At 38.1% G+C, this 24081-nt stretch overlaps 1 protein-coding gene across 1 annotated transcript; it reads right to left on the bottom strand.

The window, feature by feature from the left end:
* Positions 1–1163: 1163 nt before the first annotated feature.
* Positions 1164–19206, bottom strand: acad9 (acyl-CoA dehydrogenase family, member 9). The gene is made up of 18 exons (XM_053315335.1): positions 18977–19206; positions 12662–12755; positions 12325–12426; positions 11459–11565; positions 11250–11350; positions 10547–10625; positions 10252–10423; positions 10071–10144; positions 9900–9975; positions 9726–9796; positions 9512–9631; positions 9292–9420; positions 8708–8787; positions 7963–8089; positions 7786–7863; positions 5786–5914; positions 2429–2501; positions 1164–2010 (listed from the first exon to the last, which is right to left on the bottom strand). The coding sequence occupies exons 1-18, from the start codon at positions 19157–19159 to the stop codon at positions 1910–1912; spliced, it is 1896 nt and encodes a 631-aa protein (XP_053171310.1). The 5' UTR covers positions 19160–19206; the 3' UTR covers positions 1164–1909.
* Between the last annotated feature and the right edge of the window lie 4875 nt (positions 19207–24081).

The following is a 24081-nucleotide window of genomic DNA, read 5'->3' as shown; positions in this document are numbered from 1 at the left end:
GACAAAATCTTAATGCTAATCCTAATGTGGGCCTGTGGTCTAATTTGTGTCAGTTTAGGGATCCTAGAGGTGAAAAGGTTTGAGAACCACTGCTCTAAATAACAATATAAACTCATATGAAAGCTTTAATGTGGTTCTTGCTATATTATCGAATCTTGAGGCTCTATCTTGAAGGTATGTGCCCAAATCAAGTTTGGAGATATGTATTACTTCAGCAGATACTACATGCCTTCATGGTGCATATTACTACATTTAAGCCTCTAAAAAAACATCAACAACAACACTTTAAACCTTGAGCTACAAGCAAAGTTACAAAAACAATTTTAGGTTTTAATATATTATTAACATTCAAAAAATTAATTTAATAATAATAGTTCACTGGGACTGTGTGGGTGTGGTTTGAGATTTGGATTTGACAACAAACTGTCATCAGGTTCTGATTCAAGTGTCACTAAATCTTGATTGGTGTGTGGAAGTCTGTGACATCAACTTATTTCAAATGAGGCCCACCTATTTCACATAATATAATATAATAATTTGTGAAAGATCTCAAAGCTGCACTGATAAATACAAACAGAATAGGTCAATTGACTACATGTTATATAAAAGGGGTCACACAGCTCTATGCAGCCTTGTAGTGTGTTAAAACTTTGGTTTAACAGTCTGCATCTTAACTGTTTTAAGTTCACATGTATTTTTCCTGAACCCTTCTCAGCAAAAAAGCTCTAATAAACTGTCTGTAGACACGCTCGTACATTACCTGCTCAGCATTAAAACAGTGGACTGGCTGACAAAGATGACTCTGTGATGAACGTAGTGAAACATTTTTCTCAGGAGTTTGGTGGAGACCAAAATAGAGCTAAAAGGAGAGTGAATATTAAGGCTACAGATGAATAGAAACAGGATGTTGCCAGATGTGTAAATAGTTTGCTAACATGTTTACAATACCAACTTTAAATAACACCGTGTTCTGTTTGTTTTGCTGCCACAAAACAGCAAAAATAAATAAATAAAATGACAAAATAAATAAATGTAGCTATAAAGTCTATATTTTTTACTGTGCTTTTTTTTGTTTTGTTTGTTTGTCATGCTTTTGGTAACATTTGACTGCAGACTGCGAGACAACTGCTGTGTTTTATGTTGCAGCCTTTCCCTCAGCTGTCTGTGATGAACCTGGGTAAAGACAAAGCAGAGGAAAAGGAGAGCGTGGCTCTGGCTCCGGGCCCCTGTACGGCCTGCAGCCTCAGCAGCAAAGACAACTCCATCATCAGACACACGTCTCTGTACAACAAGCACCACTACATGTCGGTTTCAACTTAAACCTTTATTTAAAAGAAATTAGAGAAAAAAAAAAACTAAAGCTGCATTATTTTTGCTTTGACCTGATGTGTTCCACTGCTTCTTACAGGGGATTCTGCAAGCAGCACTCATTCCTTTACAAGCGGACGGCATCGCCTCTGACGGATGAGGAAAAGAGCATCTTCACTTTTCGGGAGCGTGCCCCCGATATGAAGACACGCTCGTCAACCGTCCAGCCCTTCAGGAGCATTGTAGAAGCCAAAATCCACAAAGACTGTCCTTTGTATACCAAATAGCCTCACAAGCAATAAAACTAGCATCGGTATCACATGATGTGGTTGCGCAATATTTCATTACAGTTCTGAAGATAAGGAGCACTTTGGATAAAACTTCATATTAAATCTCATTATCCAATCATTGCTATCTTTGAAGGCATGTCTAATATAATACAAGAACTAATCCTTTAATTTATTGATCAACTGTACAAATAATGTTAAAAATGGACTGCTTTCAAAGTTAGTGCTGATACAAATCACTGTGGATTGGACCTGCCCGTACCGTCCAATCAGAATAGAGGAGTCACCGTATTATATTCAGATGGGGAGCAAGCTCAGTATGTTCTTTCTAGAGGGTGAGAGCAGATGTAAGCTCTGTTGTCCAGGACCTCCTTGGCGATCTTCTTGATGCTGGCATCGTTGTTCTCAGGAGAGTCTGGAACGGATTGAAATTTGAATTTGAAAAAAAGAAAAAAAAGAATAAAAAAAAAAAAAGGAGCCGCTTTCATTCATTTAAAAAGCAACATTCTCATGTGTCTGGATCATGTCACGGGGGTTAATGCTGGATTACATGTAGGTAATTTAAAAAATGCGCACAGTGTGAAAATCAAAAGCAGTGGGGAGGAGGAGGAGGAGGGGGGGGGGTCTTGAGTGTTGGTATGTGAGGTTCAGCAGGGAAATTCCGCAACACATGCAAGTCTTTTGTACTGAGATGCAGTTAAAAAAAAAAAAAGAAAGAAAAGAAAAGAAAAAGGCACGAGGCTGTTCTCAATTACGTTTTTTTGTGTGAGTTTTTTTCGTGTGTGTGTGTGTGTGTGTGTGTGTGTGTGTGTGTGTGTGTGTGTTGAACTTACGTTTTTGCAACTGAGCCATCAAGTAATTGTTCTTGAAGTGAACGTCGCTGCAGAAGGTGTTTGCCAGCAGCACCTACAAAAAACAGTGACATCCATCAAAACCCTTTGTGACACCAGCATGACAGTAAAAGAGAGGAATGAAGACTGAATATGATGCGGGCGAGCAGCTGAGAGCACCAAACATCACCATGTAATCACATTTTGTTAGCTCTGCTTTCATCTGCAAACACAACTGGAAACATCAGTGTTATAACTCATCCCTGTAATGTTTTAATCAATTCTTCATTAAGAATTGTTTATAGTCTTTTTTATTCTATTTTTATTCTGTTTGTTTGGATGTTTTAACATTTTGCTCTACTTTATTTTATTATCGTTCTATAAAGTCTCTTTTGTCTTTTATTCTCTTTTTTTAAACCTAGTTTTAGTCCAGCTTTTATTATTTTTTATAGTCTTTCATTTCTTTTTAATTTGTTGTCTTTTTAATACATTTTAACCTTTTTTCTTTTATTTATTTTACTTTATTTCAATTTAATTTTCTAAACATTTTTATCACTTATTTTCTCTTGTGTGCATTGGTCTCAATTTGTAATTTGTTTTTCTCTCATCATTTGTATTCCTTTTCTTTATATTGTCACTTATTCTGTCTTATTATCAGCCTGTCAATCAACTGTGAAGCACTTTGAACTACATTAACCTGTATGAAAGCTGCTGTATAAAGTTGGATTGATTGATTTACAAAAATATGTCAGATTAACACTTTCTCTCATCATGGATATAGTTCAGACTATTCAAACAGGCAAACATAAAGAAACTTTTTGAAAAGTTCACAGTGTAGAAATGTAGAAATGATGATTATTATTAACCCACAGTGGAGAGAAGCAGGAGGAGAACTAGACTTCCCATCTGAAACACAGCACAGTGTTGCTAAATAGGATCATTGAAAGCCTCCCCTGCCTTGTTTATGTCTCTGTGTGGAGTATTTGTTTGGCTCTTCATCACCATTTCTGATTATACACAGAATCATCCTGCATCCTGCTCCACCCAAATCTCCTCCTTTAAAAAAAAACTGTTTAGAGGAATAAATACAGAGGAGTGACATTTAGGAGCATTACAGACACATCTGCTAAAATACTGCACTGACTGAAAAAAATGGAATGCATACCTGGAAAATATTAGATAATTTAGGCAGCTACTGATGAGGTTGACAAAAGGTCAAAACAAATAAGGATAAGAATCTTTTTAAAAACATGGCTGCCACAAAAAACCCACAAAAAAGCAAACGTAATTAGAGGTGACAACATGTTGTGACACGCTGCCGCTTTAATTACTAGCAGGATACTTCCTGCACTGAGAGAAAAACAGCCCAATCTAATTAGATAGCAATGTGTGTTTTATTAAGTCTGATAAATGCACTTAAATGGAGATGTGACCTCCCTTCTGGATAATTACATTGGAATTCAAAGCAGCAACTTAACTGCTGTCTATGGCTTTATTATTAACACCCATATGCAATGCAGCTCCTAAACACTTATACAGTAGCATGTTAATGGAATACATTTATAGATCCAACCACAGAACACATTAAACATGAAGCAGGTGGGAGGAGCTTTAGATTATGATATGGACAGGCAGTGTATTCATGTGTAGTGGGGGTTAGGTAAGTAGTGGCAAATGGGCTCAATTTGGCCCACCAATAAAATTTGGATCTTGACCCTGATAGGGCTTCATTAAAACATTTTAATTAAGTTTTCTAAAGTAAGTAAGTCAAGTTTCTTTTGAAGATATAAATATAAAGCTCTTGTGAATTGTAGTGATAACATGTATTTGGCATGTATTAATCTATACCTCCCCAGTGGAGAACCAATGACTAGACCTGTCACGACAGCTACTTTTGTTGGACGATATATTGTCTCAGAAATAATCAACAAGATCATTTTATGCCACTAATATAATGATAACATAATAGTATAATAATGAAAGAGGGGGTGCTATACTTGTGTAAAAACACAGGCTGTCATTATGGTTGGGGACAGAGTTATTTACCTTTAATTCTTCTGCAGTCTCCACTCAGGACGTACACAGTGAGGAATGATAATGTACGATAAGTCGAGAACATAATTTTGTGACAGGCCTACCAATGACTGCTTAATGCCAAGGCATAATTAATGGATCATCATTCCTATCCATAATGCTACCACTCAGTTATCTACCCAAAGATCTTTAGTTTAGTTATCTTGGTGAAGTGGAAAAGTGAAATCTTATGTACTGTCCACTTTATGATGATTTAAGAGAGTTAATGTTCAAACAAATGGCTCGACTGAATCCTGAAATATTTTGGCTTTCTGATGAGCAAAAAATGGAATGTATATTTAATTTTGATGCATTTAAAGCTTGCAAGTTTTGTGTCAAAAGCCTGGAAAAGAGGGCAAGATAGACTCTTCAATTAATACTAGATTATTTTTTAATTTTATTTTATTGTTACACTTTTCGTATCTGTATTGATCATTTATGCTGGATAATGTTGATCTGATTATAAAGGAAGCTTCCATTACCTCATTTATTTTCCTAAATCTTGTTGGTCTTGGTCGTTGTCGTTATTTGAAAAGGGAAAAAAGCAAAAAAACAACACAACAATCTTTCTCATTTAATTTAAATAGAACCACACCCTTCCTCACAACCTCACACTTGGTGGTTTGGCCACTGTAGTACAAGGGCTATGGGCCAGCTGGGCTACTGCATATACAGTTCAACATTAACCACATTAACATTTCTATAAACCTAGCTTTTCCTTTCTAAGTGAACTTAAAATATTGTAATGACAAAACGTGTCTTCACCTCTCTTCATAATTAATACATCGGAGCACCAATAAATGATGCTTCAGTTGCACCTACATGCAAATCTTGCTGTATTTCATATAAGATCATGATTCAAGATAAACTTTATTATCCCACATATTAGGAAACTTGTCTTGGGCTCTGTGCCAATGCTGCAGCTCTCTCAGGAGGGAATGATGTGTGTAATGATCCCATCAGATAAATAGAAAAGTGATTTAATTACCAAAAACAGAGACCTATATTCAATATGCAAGTTAATCCCAGGTGTGTTGAGGCTTAGTGCCTTTAAACATACTTCCTCTTCTCTTGCTCTTTGGAACTGCTTTGGAATAATTGTCACTTTATATATGTGACTAAATAAAAAAAGCTGATAATGGTTAAGAAAAGATTACAATCAGATGTATTTCTTCTTGATTCCTCTTGGCCCAATTTCCAGGTCTAAATGAAAGGTTTGGTGTATGTATGCATGTATGTGTGTGTGTGTGTGTGTGTGTGTGAGACAGAGAGGATGTATATACACACCTCGTGGTCGTGATTCCTGAGGCCGATGCTGATGGAGCGGCTGGCTCTGGACAGGACGGCTGTCATTGCGTAGAGGTTGATCAGCACATCTGCTACTCTCTTCAGGACGAGCTGTTCATCCACTATCGTCTGACAATGTTAACGGACACAAATCAGGACACTTCAAATCATCAGCTTTTTATTTCCAACCTCAGGAATGTCTAGTGCTATCTTTACTTCTAAAAAAAATCAAAAAAAAACATCACTGCGAATCATTTTGTGATTTATCAAATCCTTTTTCCTGTAAACACTGACGTCATCAGCAAAGAAGCGAATCTGCTCCTGGCTGATCTTCCAGTGTTGGTGGTTTCTGTTCAAAAGACTAAACTCTGATTTTGATTACCTTCTCACTGCGGCTTAGAAGACAGTTTGGATTTTGCTTTTAAGTTGTGGCAAATGGATTCTTGTGTTCGGAGATGTCCTGACAGTGACCACAACAACACCGCAACTATCATCTGGGCCTTAAAGATTTAGTGTTGAAGTTAGTGGGCGATGGATGCTCTTCTCTGGCAGGTTTCAATCTTCATGACTCACTTCTAAGATCAAATCTGAACTCACAGTGGGTGGAATTTAGCAGGTGTCCAGTCTAGTAACTGATTCAAACTATGGCCAAATCTATGAAAATACAATTAATGCTGTAATAAACCAGAACTATTATTTTAGGCTGGGATGACTTACCAATGAACTATACCTATAAACAGATTATATTTTTCAAGATTATTTTCACGCTGCCTAAGATCCTCAGACAAGAGTCCTTCTTACCAAGGAGGACCAGGGCCTTTTCAGTCCGGGCCCCTCAATTGTGGAACTCTCTGCCTGAGTATCTCAGGCAAGCAGAATCACTTTCATCTTCTTAAGACTCACTTTTATGCAAAGGCTTTGTTATAGTTTTTACTGACTGCATTCCTCATCACTTTTTTTTATCACTATTTCCAGGTTTTTATCTATTGTTGGTTTTACTGCCTTATGATCTTATTTCATAATCTTGATCGCTGCCTGTTTTCCATGTCAGAACTATAAATGTAGCTCTTTTTATGTTGTATTTTATATGGAAACCACTTGGTAACGTTGTTTTTCAAAATGCTATATAAATAAAATTGCTATTATTATTAACCTGGGGCGCTGCAGCCACCAAGACGCCCTACATAATGGTTTCCTTACACCCATGCAATACACAGATTGTTACAGTGACATTCAAGAGCAAACATAAGTGCAGAATTCCTGTTTAATGTAATTGGCCCAGTACATTTTTGTCATATTTGCCTTTATTAGAGAGTTGAAAGTAAGGAGATGAAGGAAATGAGAGATGGGGAATTACATACAGCAAAGGTTCCTGACTTGACAGGAACCTGAGCCAGAAATGCGGCAGCATTGCTAGACTTGGTATTATGTGAAACTAGATGTAGATCTATTTGAATATTAAGGCAAGCAGCAGTCTTTACTGACAATTGGGTCCCAATTTTCTAATAAAAGGTTGTGTAGTCCCAGCCTAAACTGTTAATGCTTATTTTAATGCCATTTATCTTATTATTATTATATTTCTTTGTGTTTGAGCATTTTTAAGTGATCTGATAAAAGGTCTTCCTCTCTGGAACACTGAACACTGCAGTGTGATTAAACCCCTCTGAGGTCACTTCTCATGTACTGGATCAAAAGGGAGTCAACTGATACATGAAGTGGGGATTGGGAAAACTGCCTGTTTCCAAGATTTTTATAGCTTCTTTGAAAAACTGTGATTACAAAAGCATAGTCACATAGAATGATGGGAATAGAGAAGAACACTTTGGAGCAGCTGTCTAACACATGAACACCACTTCAGAAACAGTGATTAGAAGAGAAGAACACATCTCTTGCTACCAGACATTCAGACATTTGTGACAAATGGGAATTTTGTTGAGAAGAATGAGAAACACTTGAGCAGCTGTTTTTTTTTCCAGAATGTAAAATCAATCAAATGTTACCTTTCCATATCTGTACAGCAGGCTCTCCACAGTCGATCCAAAGGAGTTCGCGTTCTGTTCAAATTTCTTTGCACTTTCCTGTAAACAGAAAACAGCTGAGCCTCTAGAAAAAAAAGCTAATATGTTGTATCTATGTGCACAAAATATATCTCATAAGATTTAAAAGGAAATTCTTACTGCCAAGCTGGGATGAACCACTCCATCTTTTCCTGTCAAGCCATAGTCCACTGAACCTCCCATTGAGCTTTTCAATTTCTTGCTTAACATGCCCATAGCCAGACCAATATTTCCCTTCTTCATTTCCCTGGAGGCAGAACAGAGACAAGTCTGAGAGACTAAAGCACATCCTGGAAGTTTTCAATGAATTACAAAAGCTTGTGATGGATTTCAGGGAACTAGACAAACAGATTCATTCCATTTTTTACCTGTGATGCAGCCTGTAAGACTACAGAAACATAACATTTAAAGCTGAACCTATCAGTATGTTTGTATTAACAATGAAACTAATTATGTGTGATGCGAAAGGTTATCAGATGATCAACTCTGAAGTTTGCCTTAGCTCTACAGTTTACAGTAATAGGCATTTTCTTCAGCTTATTGTACAGTTCAAGTAGCCCAAAGTATCCAGTACTCACCTTTAAAAAATACTAAAAACAACAACAATATTAAAGCACAATCTATGTTTCCCTTCTCAGATTTTTAAGCAAGCCTCACCTTTCTAACCAATCAAGAAGCCAAAATCAGTGGTGGGAACACACAAACTGTCAATCAATACAAGAACACTTCTGGTTTCCTACTCTTCTCGTACTGTGACCCCAAGTGAGCATTTAAGGAATAGTACTGTTATGTAATTTAGGAAAGAGAACAAAAACAAACAAACAATAGAATATTATTCACAAACGGAAAAGATTCTTATTCTTACTTTATTTTCCCTGTGAGGACTTTTCCAGCATATTGCATTCCAGTGAGAGCGATGTACATCCTCAAAATTTCATTGGTCCCCTGAAAACAGACAAGAGAATCTATAAATAGCATGTTTATGATTTCATGTTTATTATCCCACATGTGGCAATGGAGCCTATAAAGTTCCAAACCACATCTGAAGTTAGAAATTTACAAGAGTTCAAAATTTCCCAATCAATAAAAGCAACAGGGAAAGAGAAAACATACATTTTCTTGGTAAAAAAAAGTGAATTAGACTGATTATGATTGATAGACAACATCATGATTGGCTGATAAACTGCAGGTCTGCTCACTTCTCTCACTCTAAACAGCCAGAAACCCTAACCCTCACCAAGTAAATCCATGTAAAGATCTTGATTTCCAAAGTTAGATGTGCCCCCTGGTGGGCAGTTATAGGCACAGCCCTGTCTGAACCCCTTTTAATATAACTTCTTAATATTTGCTTGATTTTAAGCTCTATTAAAACTTAGTCAGTCATGAAAAAACCCAACATGGATAATTTGAACCTAATTAAAGAATGTAAACTCGTCATGTTCTCAGTACCTCAAAGATAGGCAGGATACGACAGTCCCTGACATAGCGCTCGAAGGGGTAGTTCTTTGTATAACCCAGACCTCCAAGGACCTGAAGAGCTTCACTCACACAAATCCAGCCTCCCTCTGAGCTGAACACCTGCACAGATGATAGAGAATACACATCATGAGAATTTTTTGGTTTTATACTGGTTTAAGATGAACAGGGTTTGATAACAAACGTGTCTAACCTTGACCATGGCGGCCTCTATGGAACAGTCTGGAAGTCCTGGTTTGTCCATCATTCCTGCTGTCAGGTATGCCATGCTCTCCATCACAAAGGCATTAATGGTCATCAGTGCAAACTTCTCCTACAGTACAGACGCAATCACACACCTTAGTCACTTCTGTGCAGACTGAATTGAGGTGATTATTCACTAGACTCTAGGGGAAAGTGGAACGTACCTGAATCATACCAAATTCACTCAGGCTTTTGTTAAACTGCTTCCTGGTTGCAGCGTACTCAGCGGTCAACTCTACAACAAGCCAGAGAGAGATAATGTCAAACAGAAGAAATTCCACAAAACTCAACCTTTAATTCTTAATCAGTTATCTCACTTGATCTGTAGGGGTTTTTACCTATCAGCTTTTTTATCATTCCAGCAGAAGAACTACCCATACTGAATCTCCCTGAGTTGAGGATGTTCATGGCAATCTGTCCCAGACATAGAAAAACTTGTTAAAACCAACACAACCTTACAGATAATGGCCATGTACAATAGTTTGTGTTTAGGACAGTATAAAACTTACCTTGAATCCACCACCTATTTCTCCGATTACATTCTCCAGTGGCACTGGGACGTTCTCATAGGACACTTCACAAGCTGAAAAAAGACAAAAAGTTAGATTACAAACGGACAGGAAAGGACACAAACTCTACCAAGACTGTTCTGAGTGTTTGGACTGTTGTCCAAAATCATGGCAGGCTTACTGTTGGAGCCCCGGATGCCAAGTTTGTCCTCAGGCTTGCCGCTAGTGATTCCCCCGAAAGCCCTCTCCACGATAAAGGCAGAGATCTTATCTTTCTTCACGCCATCTACAACCACCTCTGTCCTCGCAAACACTGTCATAATATCAGCCATCCCTCCGTTTGAAATCCAAATCTGATGAAACACATTGAAAGACAGGGGATCTTTAGAGTTCAAGGCAAATTGAATGATGTCAGAGGATTTTACGATGTACATTTGAAGCCCAGATCAAACATTTGTGGACTTGATTCATCTCACCTTCGAGCCGTTGATCAGGTAATGTTTTCCATCTTCTGACAGCGTTGCTCGGGTCTGAATAGAGGCTGCATCGCTTCCACTGAAATTAACCAACTGAGTATAAGTGAAGCTAATCCTACCATATACAGGGACATAAAGTATAGATTCTGTCACAATTTCACCCTGGCAATGGAAAGTGCTAATTTCTGACTGGCTGGCAGGTGTCCCCTTAAGATATTATAACTGGACTACTCAAACATACAGTAGTCTAGGTCACAAAGCATATCCTCATGTTGAGTTAAATGGATTAATAATTAACTGGATTAGATTAAAATCTGGACTATGGATAACAAATCCTGAGCTACAGGTTTCTATCAGACTGCATCTGGTTTCCCTCCAGGACTTCTGGATTTGTAATTAATTCAATCCAGCAAACACGGTTGTAGACACTCTCAAATAATAAGCACTGAAAATGTTTTGTAAGTAAAGAAAATTCATTCAAACATGTTTAAAGGCGTCGTGGTGATGCATAATGTGTATGTGAGAAATCCTGCATGCAAACGTTTATTCACTTTGTTTGTTGTTGACAAACTTGTAAACAAACTGTTCTAGCAGAGCTGTAGGTAAACTGATCTACCCAAAACACCTTATCTTGTACGGAGAAGCATGCATGTCTCTGGCTTCAGGGGGAAACTGTCAACAACATGTAAATGAGTGCCTTTACCTTCCAGGCTCTGTCAGACAGAAAGCTGCTATGTGTTCTCCTGAGGCCAATTTGGGCAAATACTTCTGCTTCTGTTCTTCACTCCCTGCTATCAGAATCCCCTGAAACACCAAACAGCTGTTAGCGAATCATAGGAAACGCCCCCACATGTTATCATACTCCCAAGATGATCAACCATGTGCAACTGTGTAACATAATTTTATCTTTACCTTTAGTCCAATGGCCTGATGGGCAGCCAATGTTACAGCGATAGAGCCATCTAATGAGGTGATCTCTGCCAGTCGTGCATACATGGTGTTGGACAATCCGAGACCCCCTGTGATGAAAAAATAAACATTTTCTCACTTTAAACTAAGTCACAAAGTAGTCTAACTAAACAGTTATGGTGGCATGGATGTTTATTATCCTGAAAGATATCCTCTTATTTGAGTCAGACTGTCTCCATCACATAAACTGCAGTCTCCATGTCATCAAAGGTACCCTGTGGGGTTAAGGATGGTATAGCACATGGTGACAAGATATACAGTTGGTTTCCCAGCCCAATGGTTCCACACTATTTCTCTGATCAAACGGATCAAGTGCATAGGTCCTGGTCTGAAAAATGAAGCCGTTGCTGAAGTGCCTTAAAAACTGCATTCTTTCAAATGGCCAGCAGGGGGCGACTATACTGGTTACACAACGAAACCTGATTGAATTGAAATTACTTCAGTAAACACTTTCTTAATGAGTTTATAGTCTCAATCACTAATTTTAAATCTTCTTGAATACAACATGATAGTAATTATTGATTTTGGTAATGGTATAAAGATATAATTTATAATAAATGTGTTAAACATGGAACAGCATTGTTACAGTTCCTTATTAAAATCGCTTGCAATTTTTTGCTGACATCACTGTTTTAGTTTTAATGTGGTAACCATGGAACCCCAGAGTCAAACAAACATCTACTGTAACATCTAGAACCCACAGATAACATGCAAAGTGTTTTTGACAACTATTGTCATCGAGTACATTTAATGAAAACTAAATCTGTGTGTGTTGGATATTTGAAAAGTTGAGGTCACAAGCATCTTACCATACTCTTCAGGAATCTGGACTCCAAACAGCCCAAGCTCTTTCAACCCATTCAATGTCTCTGGAGGGATTTTGGCTTCTCGGTCAATCCTCGATGAGTCGACTGAAATCACAAACACCAGTCTGTCCTCATCAGTTCATCCAGACACACAGTGGCAACAGACTATAAGACTTTAATACATCCCAATTAACCCTTGTGTTTTGTTGACTTTGGCTTTACTTCCCTATGTATGTGTCTGTATACATGTATTTTCTTTTCTTCTGACTTTTAAAACCACTATATGAAACCAGACAAGTGTTGTTCTCTTTATGTCTTGAATTCTCCAGATCTCTCTCACCTTCTTCACTGAAGAATTTTTCCACTGGTGCAACAAGCTGGTTGATCTCGTCCACTTCTTCATTTCCAATTTCTGGATAAGGGAAGACCTCAGCCTGGAGGGGGAAAAAAAGCAAACTACTGAAAAACACCCATCAATCAGCAGCAGTTTACAGCCAATAAAGGCTCTCTACATCTGTGTACAGATGCAATAATCCAGTGTAATCAGTCATAAGAAATACCAAAGTACACTGGACACTGTGACAAGAGCACAGGGGTTTTCAGAAGCTGATGTTTTGTTAATGTAACCAACCAGTCTGAAGCATCTCATTACTGAAGCATCCAACTGAAAACTGCCTTGATTTTTCACTTAGTTTAACAGATTTACTGGCAGTTTAACTTGGCTTTTAATGTTTGCCAATGCATCACCCATATATCTTAGACATGGGCCTGAAATGCCTGATTTGACATATATATCCATCAACTGCTAATTCAATCAATCAATCAATCAACAATCAATCAATTAATCAATCCCTAAAAACAGTCTCTACACTTGATTCCATATGAAATATGGAAGATTCCAAGACAAATTCCATTCAGGAATCAGTTAGATTAATGTCACCTTCCATAACTGACACAATCTCAATTCGATTCTCAAAATATGTTCGTTATTTTTCCATTTCTGTGATCTTTAAAGCAGCCCATGACAGAATTACAGCTTTTATAATTAGTTCATCCTGCTGTCCACCTCCCTCATGTCACAGCCTGTACAATATGACTGTAGGAAAAGCAGATGAACCATCAACAGAGACACATATTTGTCTGCAATATGTACTCTGTGGTAATGAATGGAAAGGTCATGTAAGGTACAAATACACTGGTCAGACGTTTTAGAACATTTCTATTGAACAGTTCTAGGGGAATTTACATAGTTTAATGTCTCAATGTACGACAAATAAATAAATTGAGATAAAAAATATAAACCATTGTATTCTTTCAATGGAGAATCAAACATTGTTCAGAAAATTCTTGCCAACACTGTCACCAGTCTGTCCAGTACACCCCAAACAAGCCTATCTTCTTCTTTAGACAGTCTGGATGTATGTTTTAGGTCAATAGCTTGCTGGGTGGTTAAACCTCTGACCAGCTAAATGTAGACAAGTGGAGACTGCATTGCTCTGCAGGGTGCTGTGGTAGTCAGTCACAGTTTACAAGTCACCAACTCTGGGTCCAGTTTAAGGGCCCCAGACCATCACACTTCCTCCACCATGACTTTATACAAGTAGATGATTTGGAAGAAATCTGGGACAGTTGGGACAGCTGTAGGAATTGTTTGCAACATCCTTCAAGGCTTAATTTACTTCCATTGCTACAGAGAAGTAGAGAGTCGTTAAGCCATTACTTTACCCCTCAATTGGCCTTTTTTGAGGCGTCCATTGAACCTGAACTGATTATATCTTAACAAAAACTGTAAACATGGTGGTGTTTTAATGTGGAATGGTTGTAAAAGCTAAATGAATAGTTCCCAGTGGTCTGAATCACAGTCATACTTAGGAATGCAAAATGTAGCTGGGAGTGTTCACACAAAGTGGTTAATCTCAAAACTCAAGAGTTCTCCAAAGTAGAAATTCAAGCTCTTAGTGAAAGAGTTCCCACGTTTGAAAAGGAAATGTTCTTTATCCAATTTAAGCCGATTTACTGTTGACATCACTCGAACTGTGAGGACAACATGGACAAAAGAGATGCAAAAATGTCCTCCTCTACACCCTCTCCTCCTGATATTGTGTAAAGTCTACTTAAGACGCTGTCACAAACTGTGTGGAGAGTAACTGCATGTCAAAATGAAACCCAAAACATGGGGTTCAAGACATGCACGCTAATATTCTGATACTATTCACAGCATGACGATAGTCTGAATTTGATACGGGTTATGTTAACCGCATTGGATATTCAGAATTAGGCCTTATTCAGAATGTAGCATTTCTGATTAAGACATGTGGGATATGCCGACTTTATTTTGGTTTTAGGAATATTCTTTGGACATACAGTGCATTGGGAAGTGCATTCAGTTGGAGTTTTTACTGCAGTTTGCTAGACATGGCCTCTTGCCTGTTTAAGGTCAGCTCTGTGTGCTGTCAACACACCAACTAGCCAACAGTCTGCAAAGATAGGATAGAAGATACATTTCAAAGCCCACATTTCTGGTCAAAAAGTAGAAACAATCCTACTTTTAACCATTATGAAAGACTTGGATATCAACAGGTTTTTGGATATACGCAAATATATTGTAATGCCAACCTTTTCAAGGTCCTTCTTTCATGCTGAACCATGAAGGAAGGACGCTTTGTTGGCACTGTTGAACAAGTCGAAAACGTGACGCAAATAAGCACAAACTGGCTCCAGATGTTCCACTTTTCTATATTTTAATGAGATGAACGACACATAAGGGCCTCTGTAAAACAGTCCAAGAACAGCGTCAACATGGGATTCACCGGCCCTGGTGACGAGGATGCGATCAACTCCCCAAATGGACCAGATGATGATGAAGGTAAGCAAAAGGGGGAAAAAAAAGACACCTGTGTATCCAGCTGGCTTGTTTAGCTAAACGTTTTTTTTTTTAAATGGTGTGTGGATATGTTCATAAACTGTAACAGCCATCAGGGGACAGATGAAGAGAGGTATCAGTGAGTGAGTAAACAGATAAATGTGTAAATGTTAATGAGTCACTTTACTGTGTGGGTCCATGTAGTACTATGCACATGAAATTTCATCTTCCTGTCACCTGAGTTGTGAGATCTCCTGTCCTATGAGACAAATGAAGTTTTGTTGCTTTATCAGGTACTGACAAGTTTACATCTATACAGCAGAGACTCAGCTCTGTTCTCTTTTGCATTTCTTTTTAACAGCTCCTCTGGGTCCGCATAAGAATTGCTCTATAACCACTAAATCAACAGTGGAAGGAGTGGGATATACTGTATAAACATTACTGTACCTCTCACACACAGACACACAGACTTTGAATTGTTTTGTTGTTGAAATGTGCTATACTAATACATTTGTCTTGCACTTGTTGTAGGTTACATGCACTGTGACTATTGAAGTTACTTTGATTTAATGTAGCATGTGTTTACATTTCTAACTGATGGGAGCAGACCTGCATCAGACTCAGCTACTTTGTTGGTTACTGACAACATCGTGGTGGACGCGGCGCAGGATGATGAGATGTGATCTGAGGAGACAGATTCTACCACAGTGAGTCAACATGAGGCCAACCCTTCATCCAGGACTCTAGGTCAACATGAGTGAGGACGACTACTGATAGCTAAATGGATAGCTGACATCATGACTTACTCATATTCACTGTGTTAAATCTGGGAACTTGAAATCACTACATTTGTTTTAATGTATAGATCCATCCAGAAGTAAAGCCCAGTTGATATATCGGTCAGATGATATCATCGGCTGATATTGACCTATCACAGCTATATCGGTATGTGCAAATGTGTGCAGATATATACTTTTTAAAGTTATATAGGCAGTATTTTATGTATATTTGATTATTTAACTTAATTGAAATCATATATGAATGTGTTTTTTCTCTTTTTGTTCTGTGTTTTTTTAATTCAAAGCTAATCATGATTAAATTCCCAGTGAAGTTTACTGTTTCAGCACTGATTTAATTTTATACAGTTAAACTGTAAACTATAATGGCCTCCATTACATATCTCACAAGTGTTTGATAACCAAATTTGAGGGATCACTGTATCAAAATATATAAAATATTATGTACATATAACATTATCAGCCAATCTCGATATTGGATATTTTTTTGTTCCCCAACATCATGGCAACTACCCTTAAAATCCAGCTGTTCCAATGACTGCATGATATCAGTCCTTGGCCTCTGCTACCACCCATGTGTGTCCCTACATAAGAATAAAAACCACCACATGCACACTCCTGTAGTACAACACAGTCAAACTGACGATCCATTGCCTCAGGACGGAAGGAAATACACTGACCTGTAGTGAGCAGTTCTTAGTTATATATGCAGTCAAGCCTTTAGAGCATTCAATAAGCTAGCGGTCTACTTCTGTTTACCGAGGCCTACAGCCTAACTGTACGTTTAGTGTTACTCTGTGCAGTTTCAACATGGCTGTATAGCAGGCTAGAGTGTTGCAGATGTTTACAATTGGCTTAACAACTGTTAATCATGTTTACAGAAGCTGTTTACTTATGTTTAGGACATAGCTTTAGGATGTCAAATACATGATATAATTTATATCCTACGGCTATCCTGCTGTGATGTAAAACCACCATGACAGTGGTTTTACATCACAGTAATCAGATTATGCAAGGCTGCATGTAAACAAGAATATTTCTTTTCATTAGTTATTTAAACAGATATACAGATATTTGTTTCAGAATAAGGGCAAAAACTGAATATTATGTGCATGTTTACATAGTCAATGAGATCAGACTGATAGAGGAGGTTTACCCATGTGTCAACACATTACCTCACATTACATAATCACTGAAATATCATTCCAGCCTTTAAGGACAATTTCACAATTTTTTGAAAGTCTGTCTTAAAACAACAGTCAGGTGCCCAGATCAACATTCACACAGGGTGTTTCTCGCCATAATCATTCCTCCTGTTCATGCTGACTCTTCATAATGCACTTACAATGTGTGCAGTGAGCGGTTGTTCCACCTGCTGACCGGCTGAGACACATAATATATTAAACAGCTGGGAGTAATCTGAGGTAATTAAATGACAGTAAGCAGTAGCATTGATTTAGAGTGTGGTGAATCACTTCAGTTCAGTTCATGTTGAAGTTGTAGAGTGTCTGTCTAACCCTGTACAGACCCTGCTGCAATACATCCACATTCATCTCTCTGTTTGATACTATAGAAAATACTATAGGACACCATCAATTGTTACAGAAAACAATATTTTTTTAAATGCAGGGCTCTAAACAGCATCACTAATTCTAATCCAGGTCTGACATAATGTCAACTGTATAAATAGAACTGAAGTATATATAATCAAGAGGACATCTGTGTGAAAGGTGAAAGTGTCATACTGATCAGCACTTGAGTACAGATATGATCCAAGACGCAGAGACATCAAAGAAGGTCCTATATAGATAATCCAATCACTAGCATAATATGAAAATAATACAGGCATATTGAAAAGGGTAGGTTCAAAGTTTTTCAAGTAACAGTCAGGTGTCCATTTTGATCCTCTTGTCCATACCGACTATTAAAACATCTCCTTCAAATGTGCTTTCAATGGAAGTGAGGGCAAAATCCTCAGTGTGTACACACAGTCATTTAAAAGTAGATGTGGAGCTTATATAAGGCTTCAGCAGTCAGAGTTAGTCATATCAAGTGATATCTGACACATGTACAGACTTTTTAGCATCAAATTCCCTCTTTGTGTTTCCCTTAGTAACAAAAAGCTAGTAGCTTCAAATTAAACCTTTAAATATGTTTTTGAACAGAAGCAGAACTGTGGATGTTACATTGTAAGTGCATTATGAAGGGATCTTCAAATGGTCAGTATGAAAAGGTGGAATGCTTGCAGTGTTACACTGTGACTCAAATCAAACAGATTCTGATATTCTTATCCTAACCAACACTGCAGGTCACAGAATCTGATGAATCACCAAACACAATGCATTAATGGTAAAGAAAACATGCTTAAATGTTCAATTTTGAGCATCTGCAGTCAGTGGCCTCTTCATTGGGTTCGCCTGTGCAATCTAATTCAATCCAATACAACAGCTCTAGTGGTTGTTATGTACTGGAGGGCATTATATTGAATGGTATTCCTAATATTTTGCCCCTCTCATGTATGTTAAGTTGACAAAAATATTAGGAACACCATTCAATATAATGCACCCTAATACACCACTATGACCTCAGTAATAAACATAATGTCAAGAGAAACTGAAAGTGTATAAACTTCATAAATGTAGACTGTAGTATTGGATTGAATTAGATTGGACAGGTGTACATAATAAACCAGCCAGTCAGTGTATATGGCGTTTTCAGACACACGTTAAAAACTGTGAGCTTGTCCTTTAAAAACCAAGTTTCATATCGCATAATTTACAGAATAAGATTCACTTAAGAAAAATACGTAACAGTGACAGGTGAGTATATAGCCTAACTGGTGACACAGAACATGAGTTGAGTGAAACAGTTACATTTTAAACTAGTCTATGTAATAAAACTCGACTATACTGACATAAAGTACTCTAGTGTCAACAGTAGTGTCTCTTCCTGAAGCAGCTGTGCTCTGTGTTAGTTACATGAACACAAACGTTACCTTGTTCACCTGACCGAGGAACAGATCCTTGGCATAAGCGAGCTGTCTGGACTGAGTTTTAAAACACCTCCGCTGCTGCAGACTGAGTTCTTCTCTCACAGCGTGTGTCGTGTTACACAGCTTTATCCTCTTCCCCACCTGAAGAGACTTGGACAAGGAGAAAAATCTGTTGACGTTCATCATTTTGCCGGTGTTAGTTTTGTCTGGGAAACACAACCGGGCTACCTTTCACCCCTATATGTCCCTCAATGATGACGTCATGGAGGAGGTTAGATAACACATTCAAGGACCGTCGTAAATAGGAAACTCCACATCTACAGTGCAAACAAACTGGCTTTCACATTTACAACTCAAATAGTTTGCTAATATAGTTTATGTAAGTTTACGTAAACAAACAGGGGGGGGGGGGCGGGGCTATATTACATATGTAGCTTACATATGTATATTTTATGTGATTATCAGGACATTGTATATTGTATTGATGATGAATAATTTTATTTGATTAATAGGATGATGATAAATTTGATTATGTGATTATTAGGAGGTCAATTATGATGAATTTATGTGGTTATCAGGATATTGTACTTTAGACTTACCTGCTTGTGTTTTTGATTTTTACTGTGTTTTTTTAGGTGCATGGCCTTGCTCCTTCCGGCCGGGGGGCTGCCAATAGAAACTAGCCTTTTGGCTACAATTGGGTACATTTACATTTTTTTATATAAATGTTCCTTTATACACTGTCCCTCTTGAACAAATAAAGACTAAACTAAACTAACAATAAACAGACATGATTCTGGATCACCTTTAAAGATCCACATTAAAAATAGACTTAAGTGGACTAATAATTTCATAGTCCCTCATATGCTTTTAAAGGCTCCCCAGAAAATGTGATAGAATACAAATATGCATTTCTTTGTTAGCTTGGTTTTTGAAAGAGAGTGATATTTGTTACAATATCATGTTAAACAATACAGTTTATATGCTAAATCATTCCCCTTTACCTCCTAGTATAAACAATATATTTGAATTCATATATCTTTTTATCTTTCATATTTTAAATTCAGGTCCCTGATCATGTTTCTATACCATAAAAATATGTTGATAATGTCTGTAAGTTTTATTTTGTAGCATAAAATTCAAAATAGCATGTAGACTTAGCTAGATTTCTTCTCTGAAAAATAAGTAAGTAAGTATTTCTTATGTGTTATTTTGAGTAAATATAGCCAGGAACATGATCTAAATTAAAGCCCTGTCTAATCGTTAGGGGGTCACACATAACCCCAACAGGTCATATGTTGTTTAAACTGGGTTTCCTGTTTTTTCTATAGCACATGAACATAGCATAGTATTACCGCGATTATACCACTTGGAGGCGCAATGGACAAAGAAATTACGAATCATTGACGGCAAACTAAATGAAAATTGTATCAAGATGAAGTAGAAGTTGGTTTATTTTGTGTTAAATGTGTACACTAATTTCAACCACAAATAAAAACAATAAAAAGCTGTAAATACAAATAAAAACACCAGGCTGTCTCCAAACAAAAAACAGCTGCTTTGCATAAATACCACTGAATGTGTAATGCTATAAAACAAAGCATCCTTTCCTTGCAAAGGAAATGAAGGCCTGTTCTCGGTCCTTCTCAGCCGCATGATGACGTCGTCATGTTGCCACTGAGGATGTGGCCCTCAATGCTGGGATCTATTTTTAGCTCCTCAACCTCAAGGGCCGGACAGACAAACAGGGCAAACTGTCACTCAGACCACCTGCCATAGTCAGGCAGGCAGCCAGGCATGTTTGTTGTGCAAGACTGAGAAAATAATTGGTGTCTGCTGTTATGACCTTCATCAGCAGTTAAAACTCCCAGAGCATTTTGTTCAAGTTCATACAATTGTCTTAGTGTCCCTGCAGAAGGCCTCTGTGTTGTTGAATAGCTGAGAGAGGGGTTAAATATATGTTAGTATTACTGTTGGACAGAGCTGTTAGCTACCACTAAGGACAAAGAGGTCACGTCCTCAGAAGTGTCTCTGCAAATGTGGAGGTTGTAAAGGGGAATTACAACAAATTTGCTCATAAATTGTCTAGTCATGGTTAGCAGTGCTCAGCCTGTGAAAGCTGTTGTATAACGTCTCCCGTGGCTCTGGTGGAGCTTGGTCAAGCCTGAGGAATTATCCCTGATGATGTCATGGTGATGTCTGTAGGAGTGTTTCAGGCTGGGCTTGGAGACTACAAGTTTATAGAGTCTGTTTGATGGTGTGAGTTTCCATTAAAGGTTTTGACGGTTCTTTTTTTGTTGTTGTTGTTGCTCTGTTGCTGACTGTTTTAAGCCAACATTAACTACAACATTAATTAAACACATTAACTGAGTAAAACATAGGCGGCGCCAGGTTAGGGCTTGGTTGGGCTTTAGCCCCATCAAAGATTGTGTTAGCCATACCATAAAACAACCTAGAAAAGTGCGGAGTCAAACAGCGCCTCCATGTCATAACGGCATTCAGGCAACTGCGATGACAACCTCCAGCATCCCCTGTTATTATTAATCAACATAGACTATCACTATCCTGAGATCAGTGGGGAACTTGTCAGTCCATACGTCACTCACGTGAGCGTGCTTTTAGACAGTTTGTTAGAAGCTACCTGGCTGCAGTAGTTAGCCTTAGCGGCTTACAGTCACGTTATTAAACTAACGTTAGTAAGCTGGTCAAAATTTATCATGGATAAATTTGCTTTTAAATGTCGTCAGACGGAACAACAGATAGCGGTGGCGGGCGTGTTGGATACAACTACGGACACACTGTTGACACCTGCAGGCCGGGGAAGACGACCACTCGGGTCCCGCTTCTTCCATGTGCCAGGCTCGGTTGGACATGTAATGTTGTAATACTGGAATAACATTTTTTTAAAAAGGCTTGGCTGGACGAAGATGAGCAAGAAGAAGAGGAGATGGAGCAGGAGCAGCACAGCTATGGCGCAGAGCCACAACCAACCACTGTGGGCACAGACACTAGCCATGATGCTAATGCTACCACTGACATTAGCCAACAACCAGGGATGGACCGCAGCACCCCATCACCCCATCACCCCATTGTACTCATTTGAAAATCTCAGCCTGGTGAGTTTTAATATTGTTTTTATTGTTTTTGGAAACTTTGCTGCAGACTTTCATGCTCTTCCTCGCTGTCGTCTTGTTGCCTAATTAGCATATTTAATTTGTTGGAGATGCGTTTTGACTCTTGACTGTTGAGTGGTAGTATTGTGTTGTGGTGAATTGGGTGATGTGTGTGTCAAAGTTTGCCTTATTGGCCCACTCTGATCTTATATTGGTCTCATCGCCTTCTATATCTGCCGAATTTTCACTTGGTTCCACCTGCTGTGCTGTTAACTTAACTATTAACTAACTAGTCTCTCTCTTCCCCCCCTCGCTCTCTCCCTGTGTGTGTGCTTACGTGTTTCTAGCTGTGGGAGTGAAATTGATTTGAGCCCCACCGGAGTTGAACCACAAAAAATACTCTGGCGCCCACTGGAGTAAGATATAAAGTAAACAGATTTTCTGGTTCTGCTCCTATTATTAATGTTGTTAATAATAATACTACTAATACTAGGCTCCTATTGGGAGATAAATTAGAGGTTTGCTTTGATGGGTTTAACACTGTTAGTTGGATTTAAATGCCTTTTTATTTTGCCATGTGTTGCTTTTATATCCTGTCTTGATGCATTTTATGTTTATGTAAAGTATTTATATTGCCTTGTTGTTGTACATTTCAAATACATTTTCCTTGCCTTCATTTGCCTTGATGGCTTTTAAACTTTTATTAGAGGGATGGAATTGCTTTGGGGGACCTTAGTTTAAAGACCTGGGGATTTCTAAAATTTGGTCTGCAGCCATGCTTTTAGGGACACTACATCCATTTACATTACAACAACTCACTAATGTTGTCCTGTCGTTGTTACAACTGCTTAAGTCTGAAACGGGTTACATAATATGATACAGTTCAGACCTAAAGCTATAGTCCTAGTCTAGTTTTATCCTGGTGGCTGTGGCTCATGTGGTCCAGTAATTACAGGGTTGGTGGTTTGATCCTTAGCTCATCCTTTACTTGAGCAACACTGAATCCCAAATTGCATGTGACAGCCAAGCAGGGCACTGTGAAGCATTTTGTCTTGCTTAGGAAGTAAAGCACTATATAGTGCAGTACAATCACTCCAGGACCATTTCAACTTTAGATGTAGAAAAAATGATACTAGTGTGAATCTAGGACTTAAGGGCTGCTTATCTTTTAAAGTATCAAAGCCAATGTAAGTGTGGTTCTAAGTCTTAAGGACTACTTGTCTTTTTTAGGTATTGAAGGCAATGTAAGTGTGGTTCTTGGACATGGACCACTCTTTTAGGTATTAAAGCCAGTATAAGTGTGTTTCTAGGACTCCAGAACCACTGACCATTTTTAGTAAAGCCCATGTAAGTGTTGCTGTAGAACAATAGGAGCACCTACTGTACAATAGCCAAAGACTTTTAGTTCTAGACTTACTCAGTCATTCAATGGAGAGCAAAAAAAACAAACAAACCCATCCTCCTACAAAGCAGGGACACTCAGACGCAGCTCAGGTTTTACAGTATATCGTTTTATTATGCGTTCTCAACATCGTCACAGTACTAAGTTTTACATCAATAGGGTTTGTCTACTTAGAAACAGAATGCATAATAAAATAAGAGCACTCCTGCCTTCCCTTTGACTTCAAAAGTGGGCTGTGAGTGTGAGAGAACAGGAGCATCTCAGGAAATAAGTCAGAAGCATGTTAACTGTGTAACAGTTGGCTGTTCATCTCTACATCCTATGATAATTCAGTCCTGTCCGAGGCAGAGAGAAGCAGTTTGATGATTATGTAAAGATCAGAGGGGAGCAGGAATGCACCTTCAATGTAACTGCAGACATTGAGTAGTAGTAGTAGTAATAATAATAATAATAATAATTAATAATAATAATTTACAGACTATTTACATATGTTTCTTTCTGTTTACTACCCACCAACGCTTGAAATGTTTCCTCCCTTTCAGACCCTTTTTGCTTCATGAACTTACATTAGATTTCCCCAGATGGATTTGCTA

The sequence above is a fragment of the Scomber japonicus genome, chromosome 3 (assembly GCF_027409825.1).
Source record: "Scomber japonicus isolate fScoJap1 chromosome 3, fScoJap1.pri, whole genome shotgun sequence".
Lineage (NCBI taxonomy): Eukaryota > Metazoa > Chordata > Actinopteri > Scombriformes > Scombridae > Scomber > Scomber japonicus.
The sequence above is the reverse complement of the archived record's forward strand: the minus strand, read 5'-3'. Positions and strand labels throughout refer to the sequence as shown.

Excerpts from the sequence above, each read along its gene's own strand:
- acad9 (XM_053315335.1), bottom strand. The coding sequence starts at position 19,159 with ATGATGAACGTCAACAGATTTTTCTCCTTGTCCAAGTCTCTTCAGGTG. Across the intron at positions 10,626-11,249 it reads TGTCTGACAGAGCCTGGAAG|TGGAAGCGATGCAGCCTCTA; the intron begins GTAAAGGCACTC and ends GGTTAATTTCAG. Across the intron at positions 8,788-9,291 it reads GTATCCTGCCTATCTTTGAG|GGGACCAATGAAATTTTGAG; the intron begins GTACTGAGAACA and ends GTCTGTTTTCAG.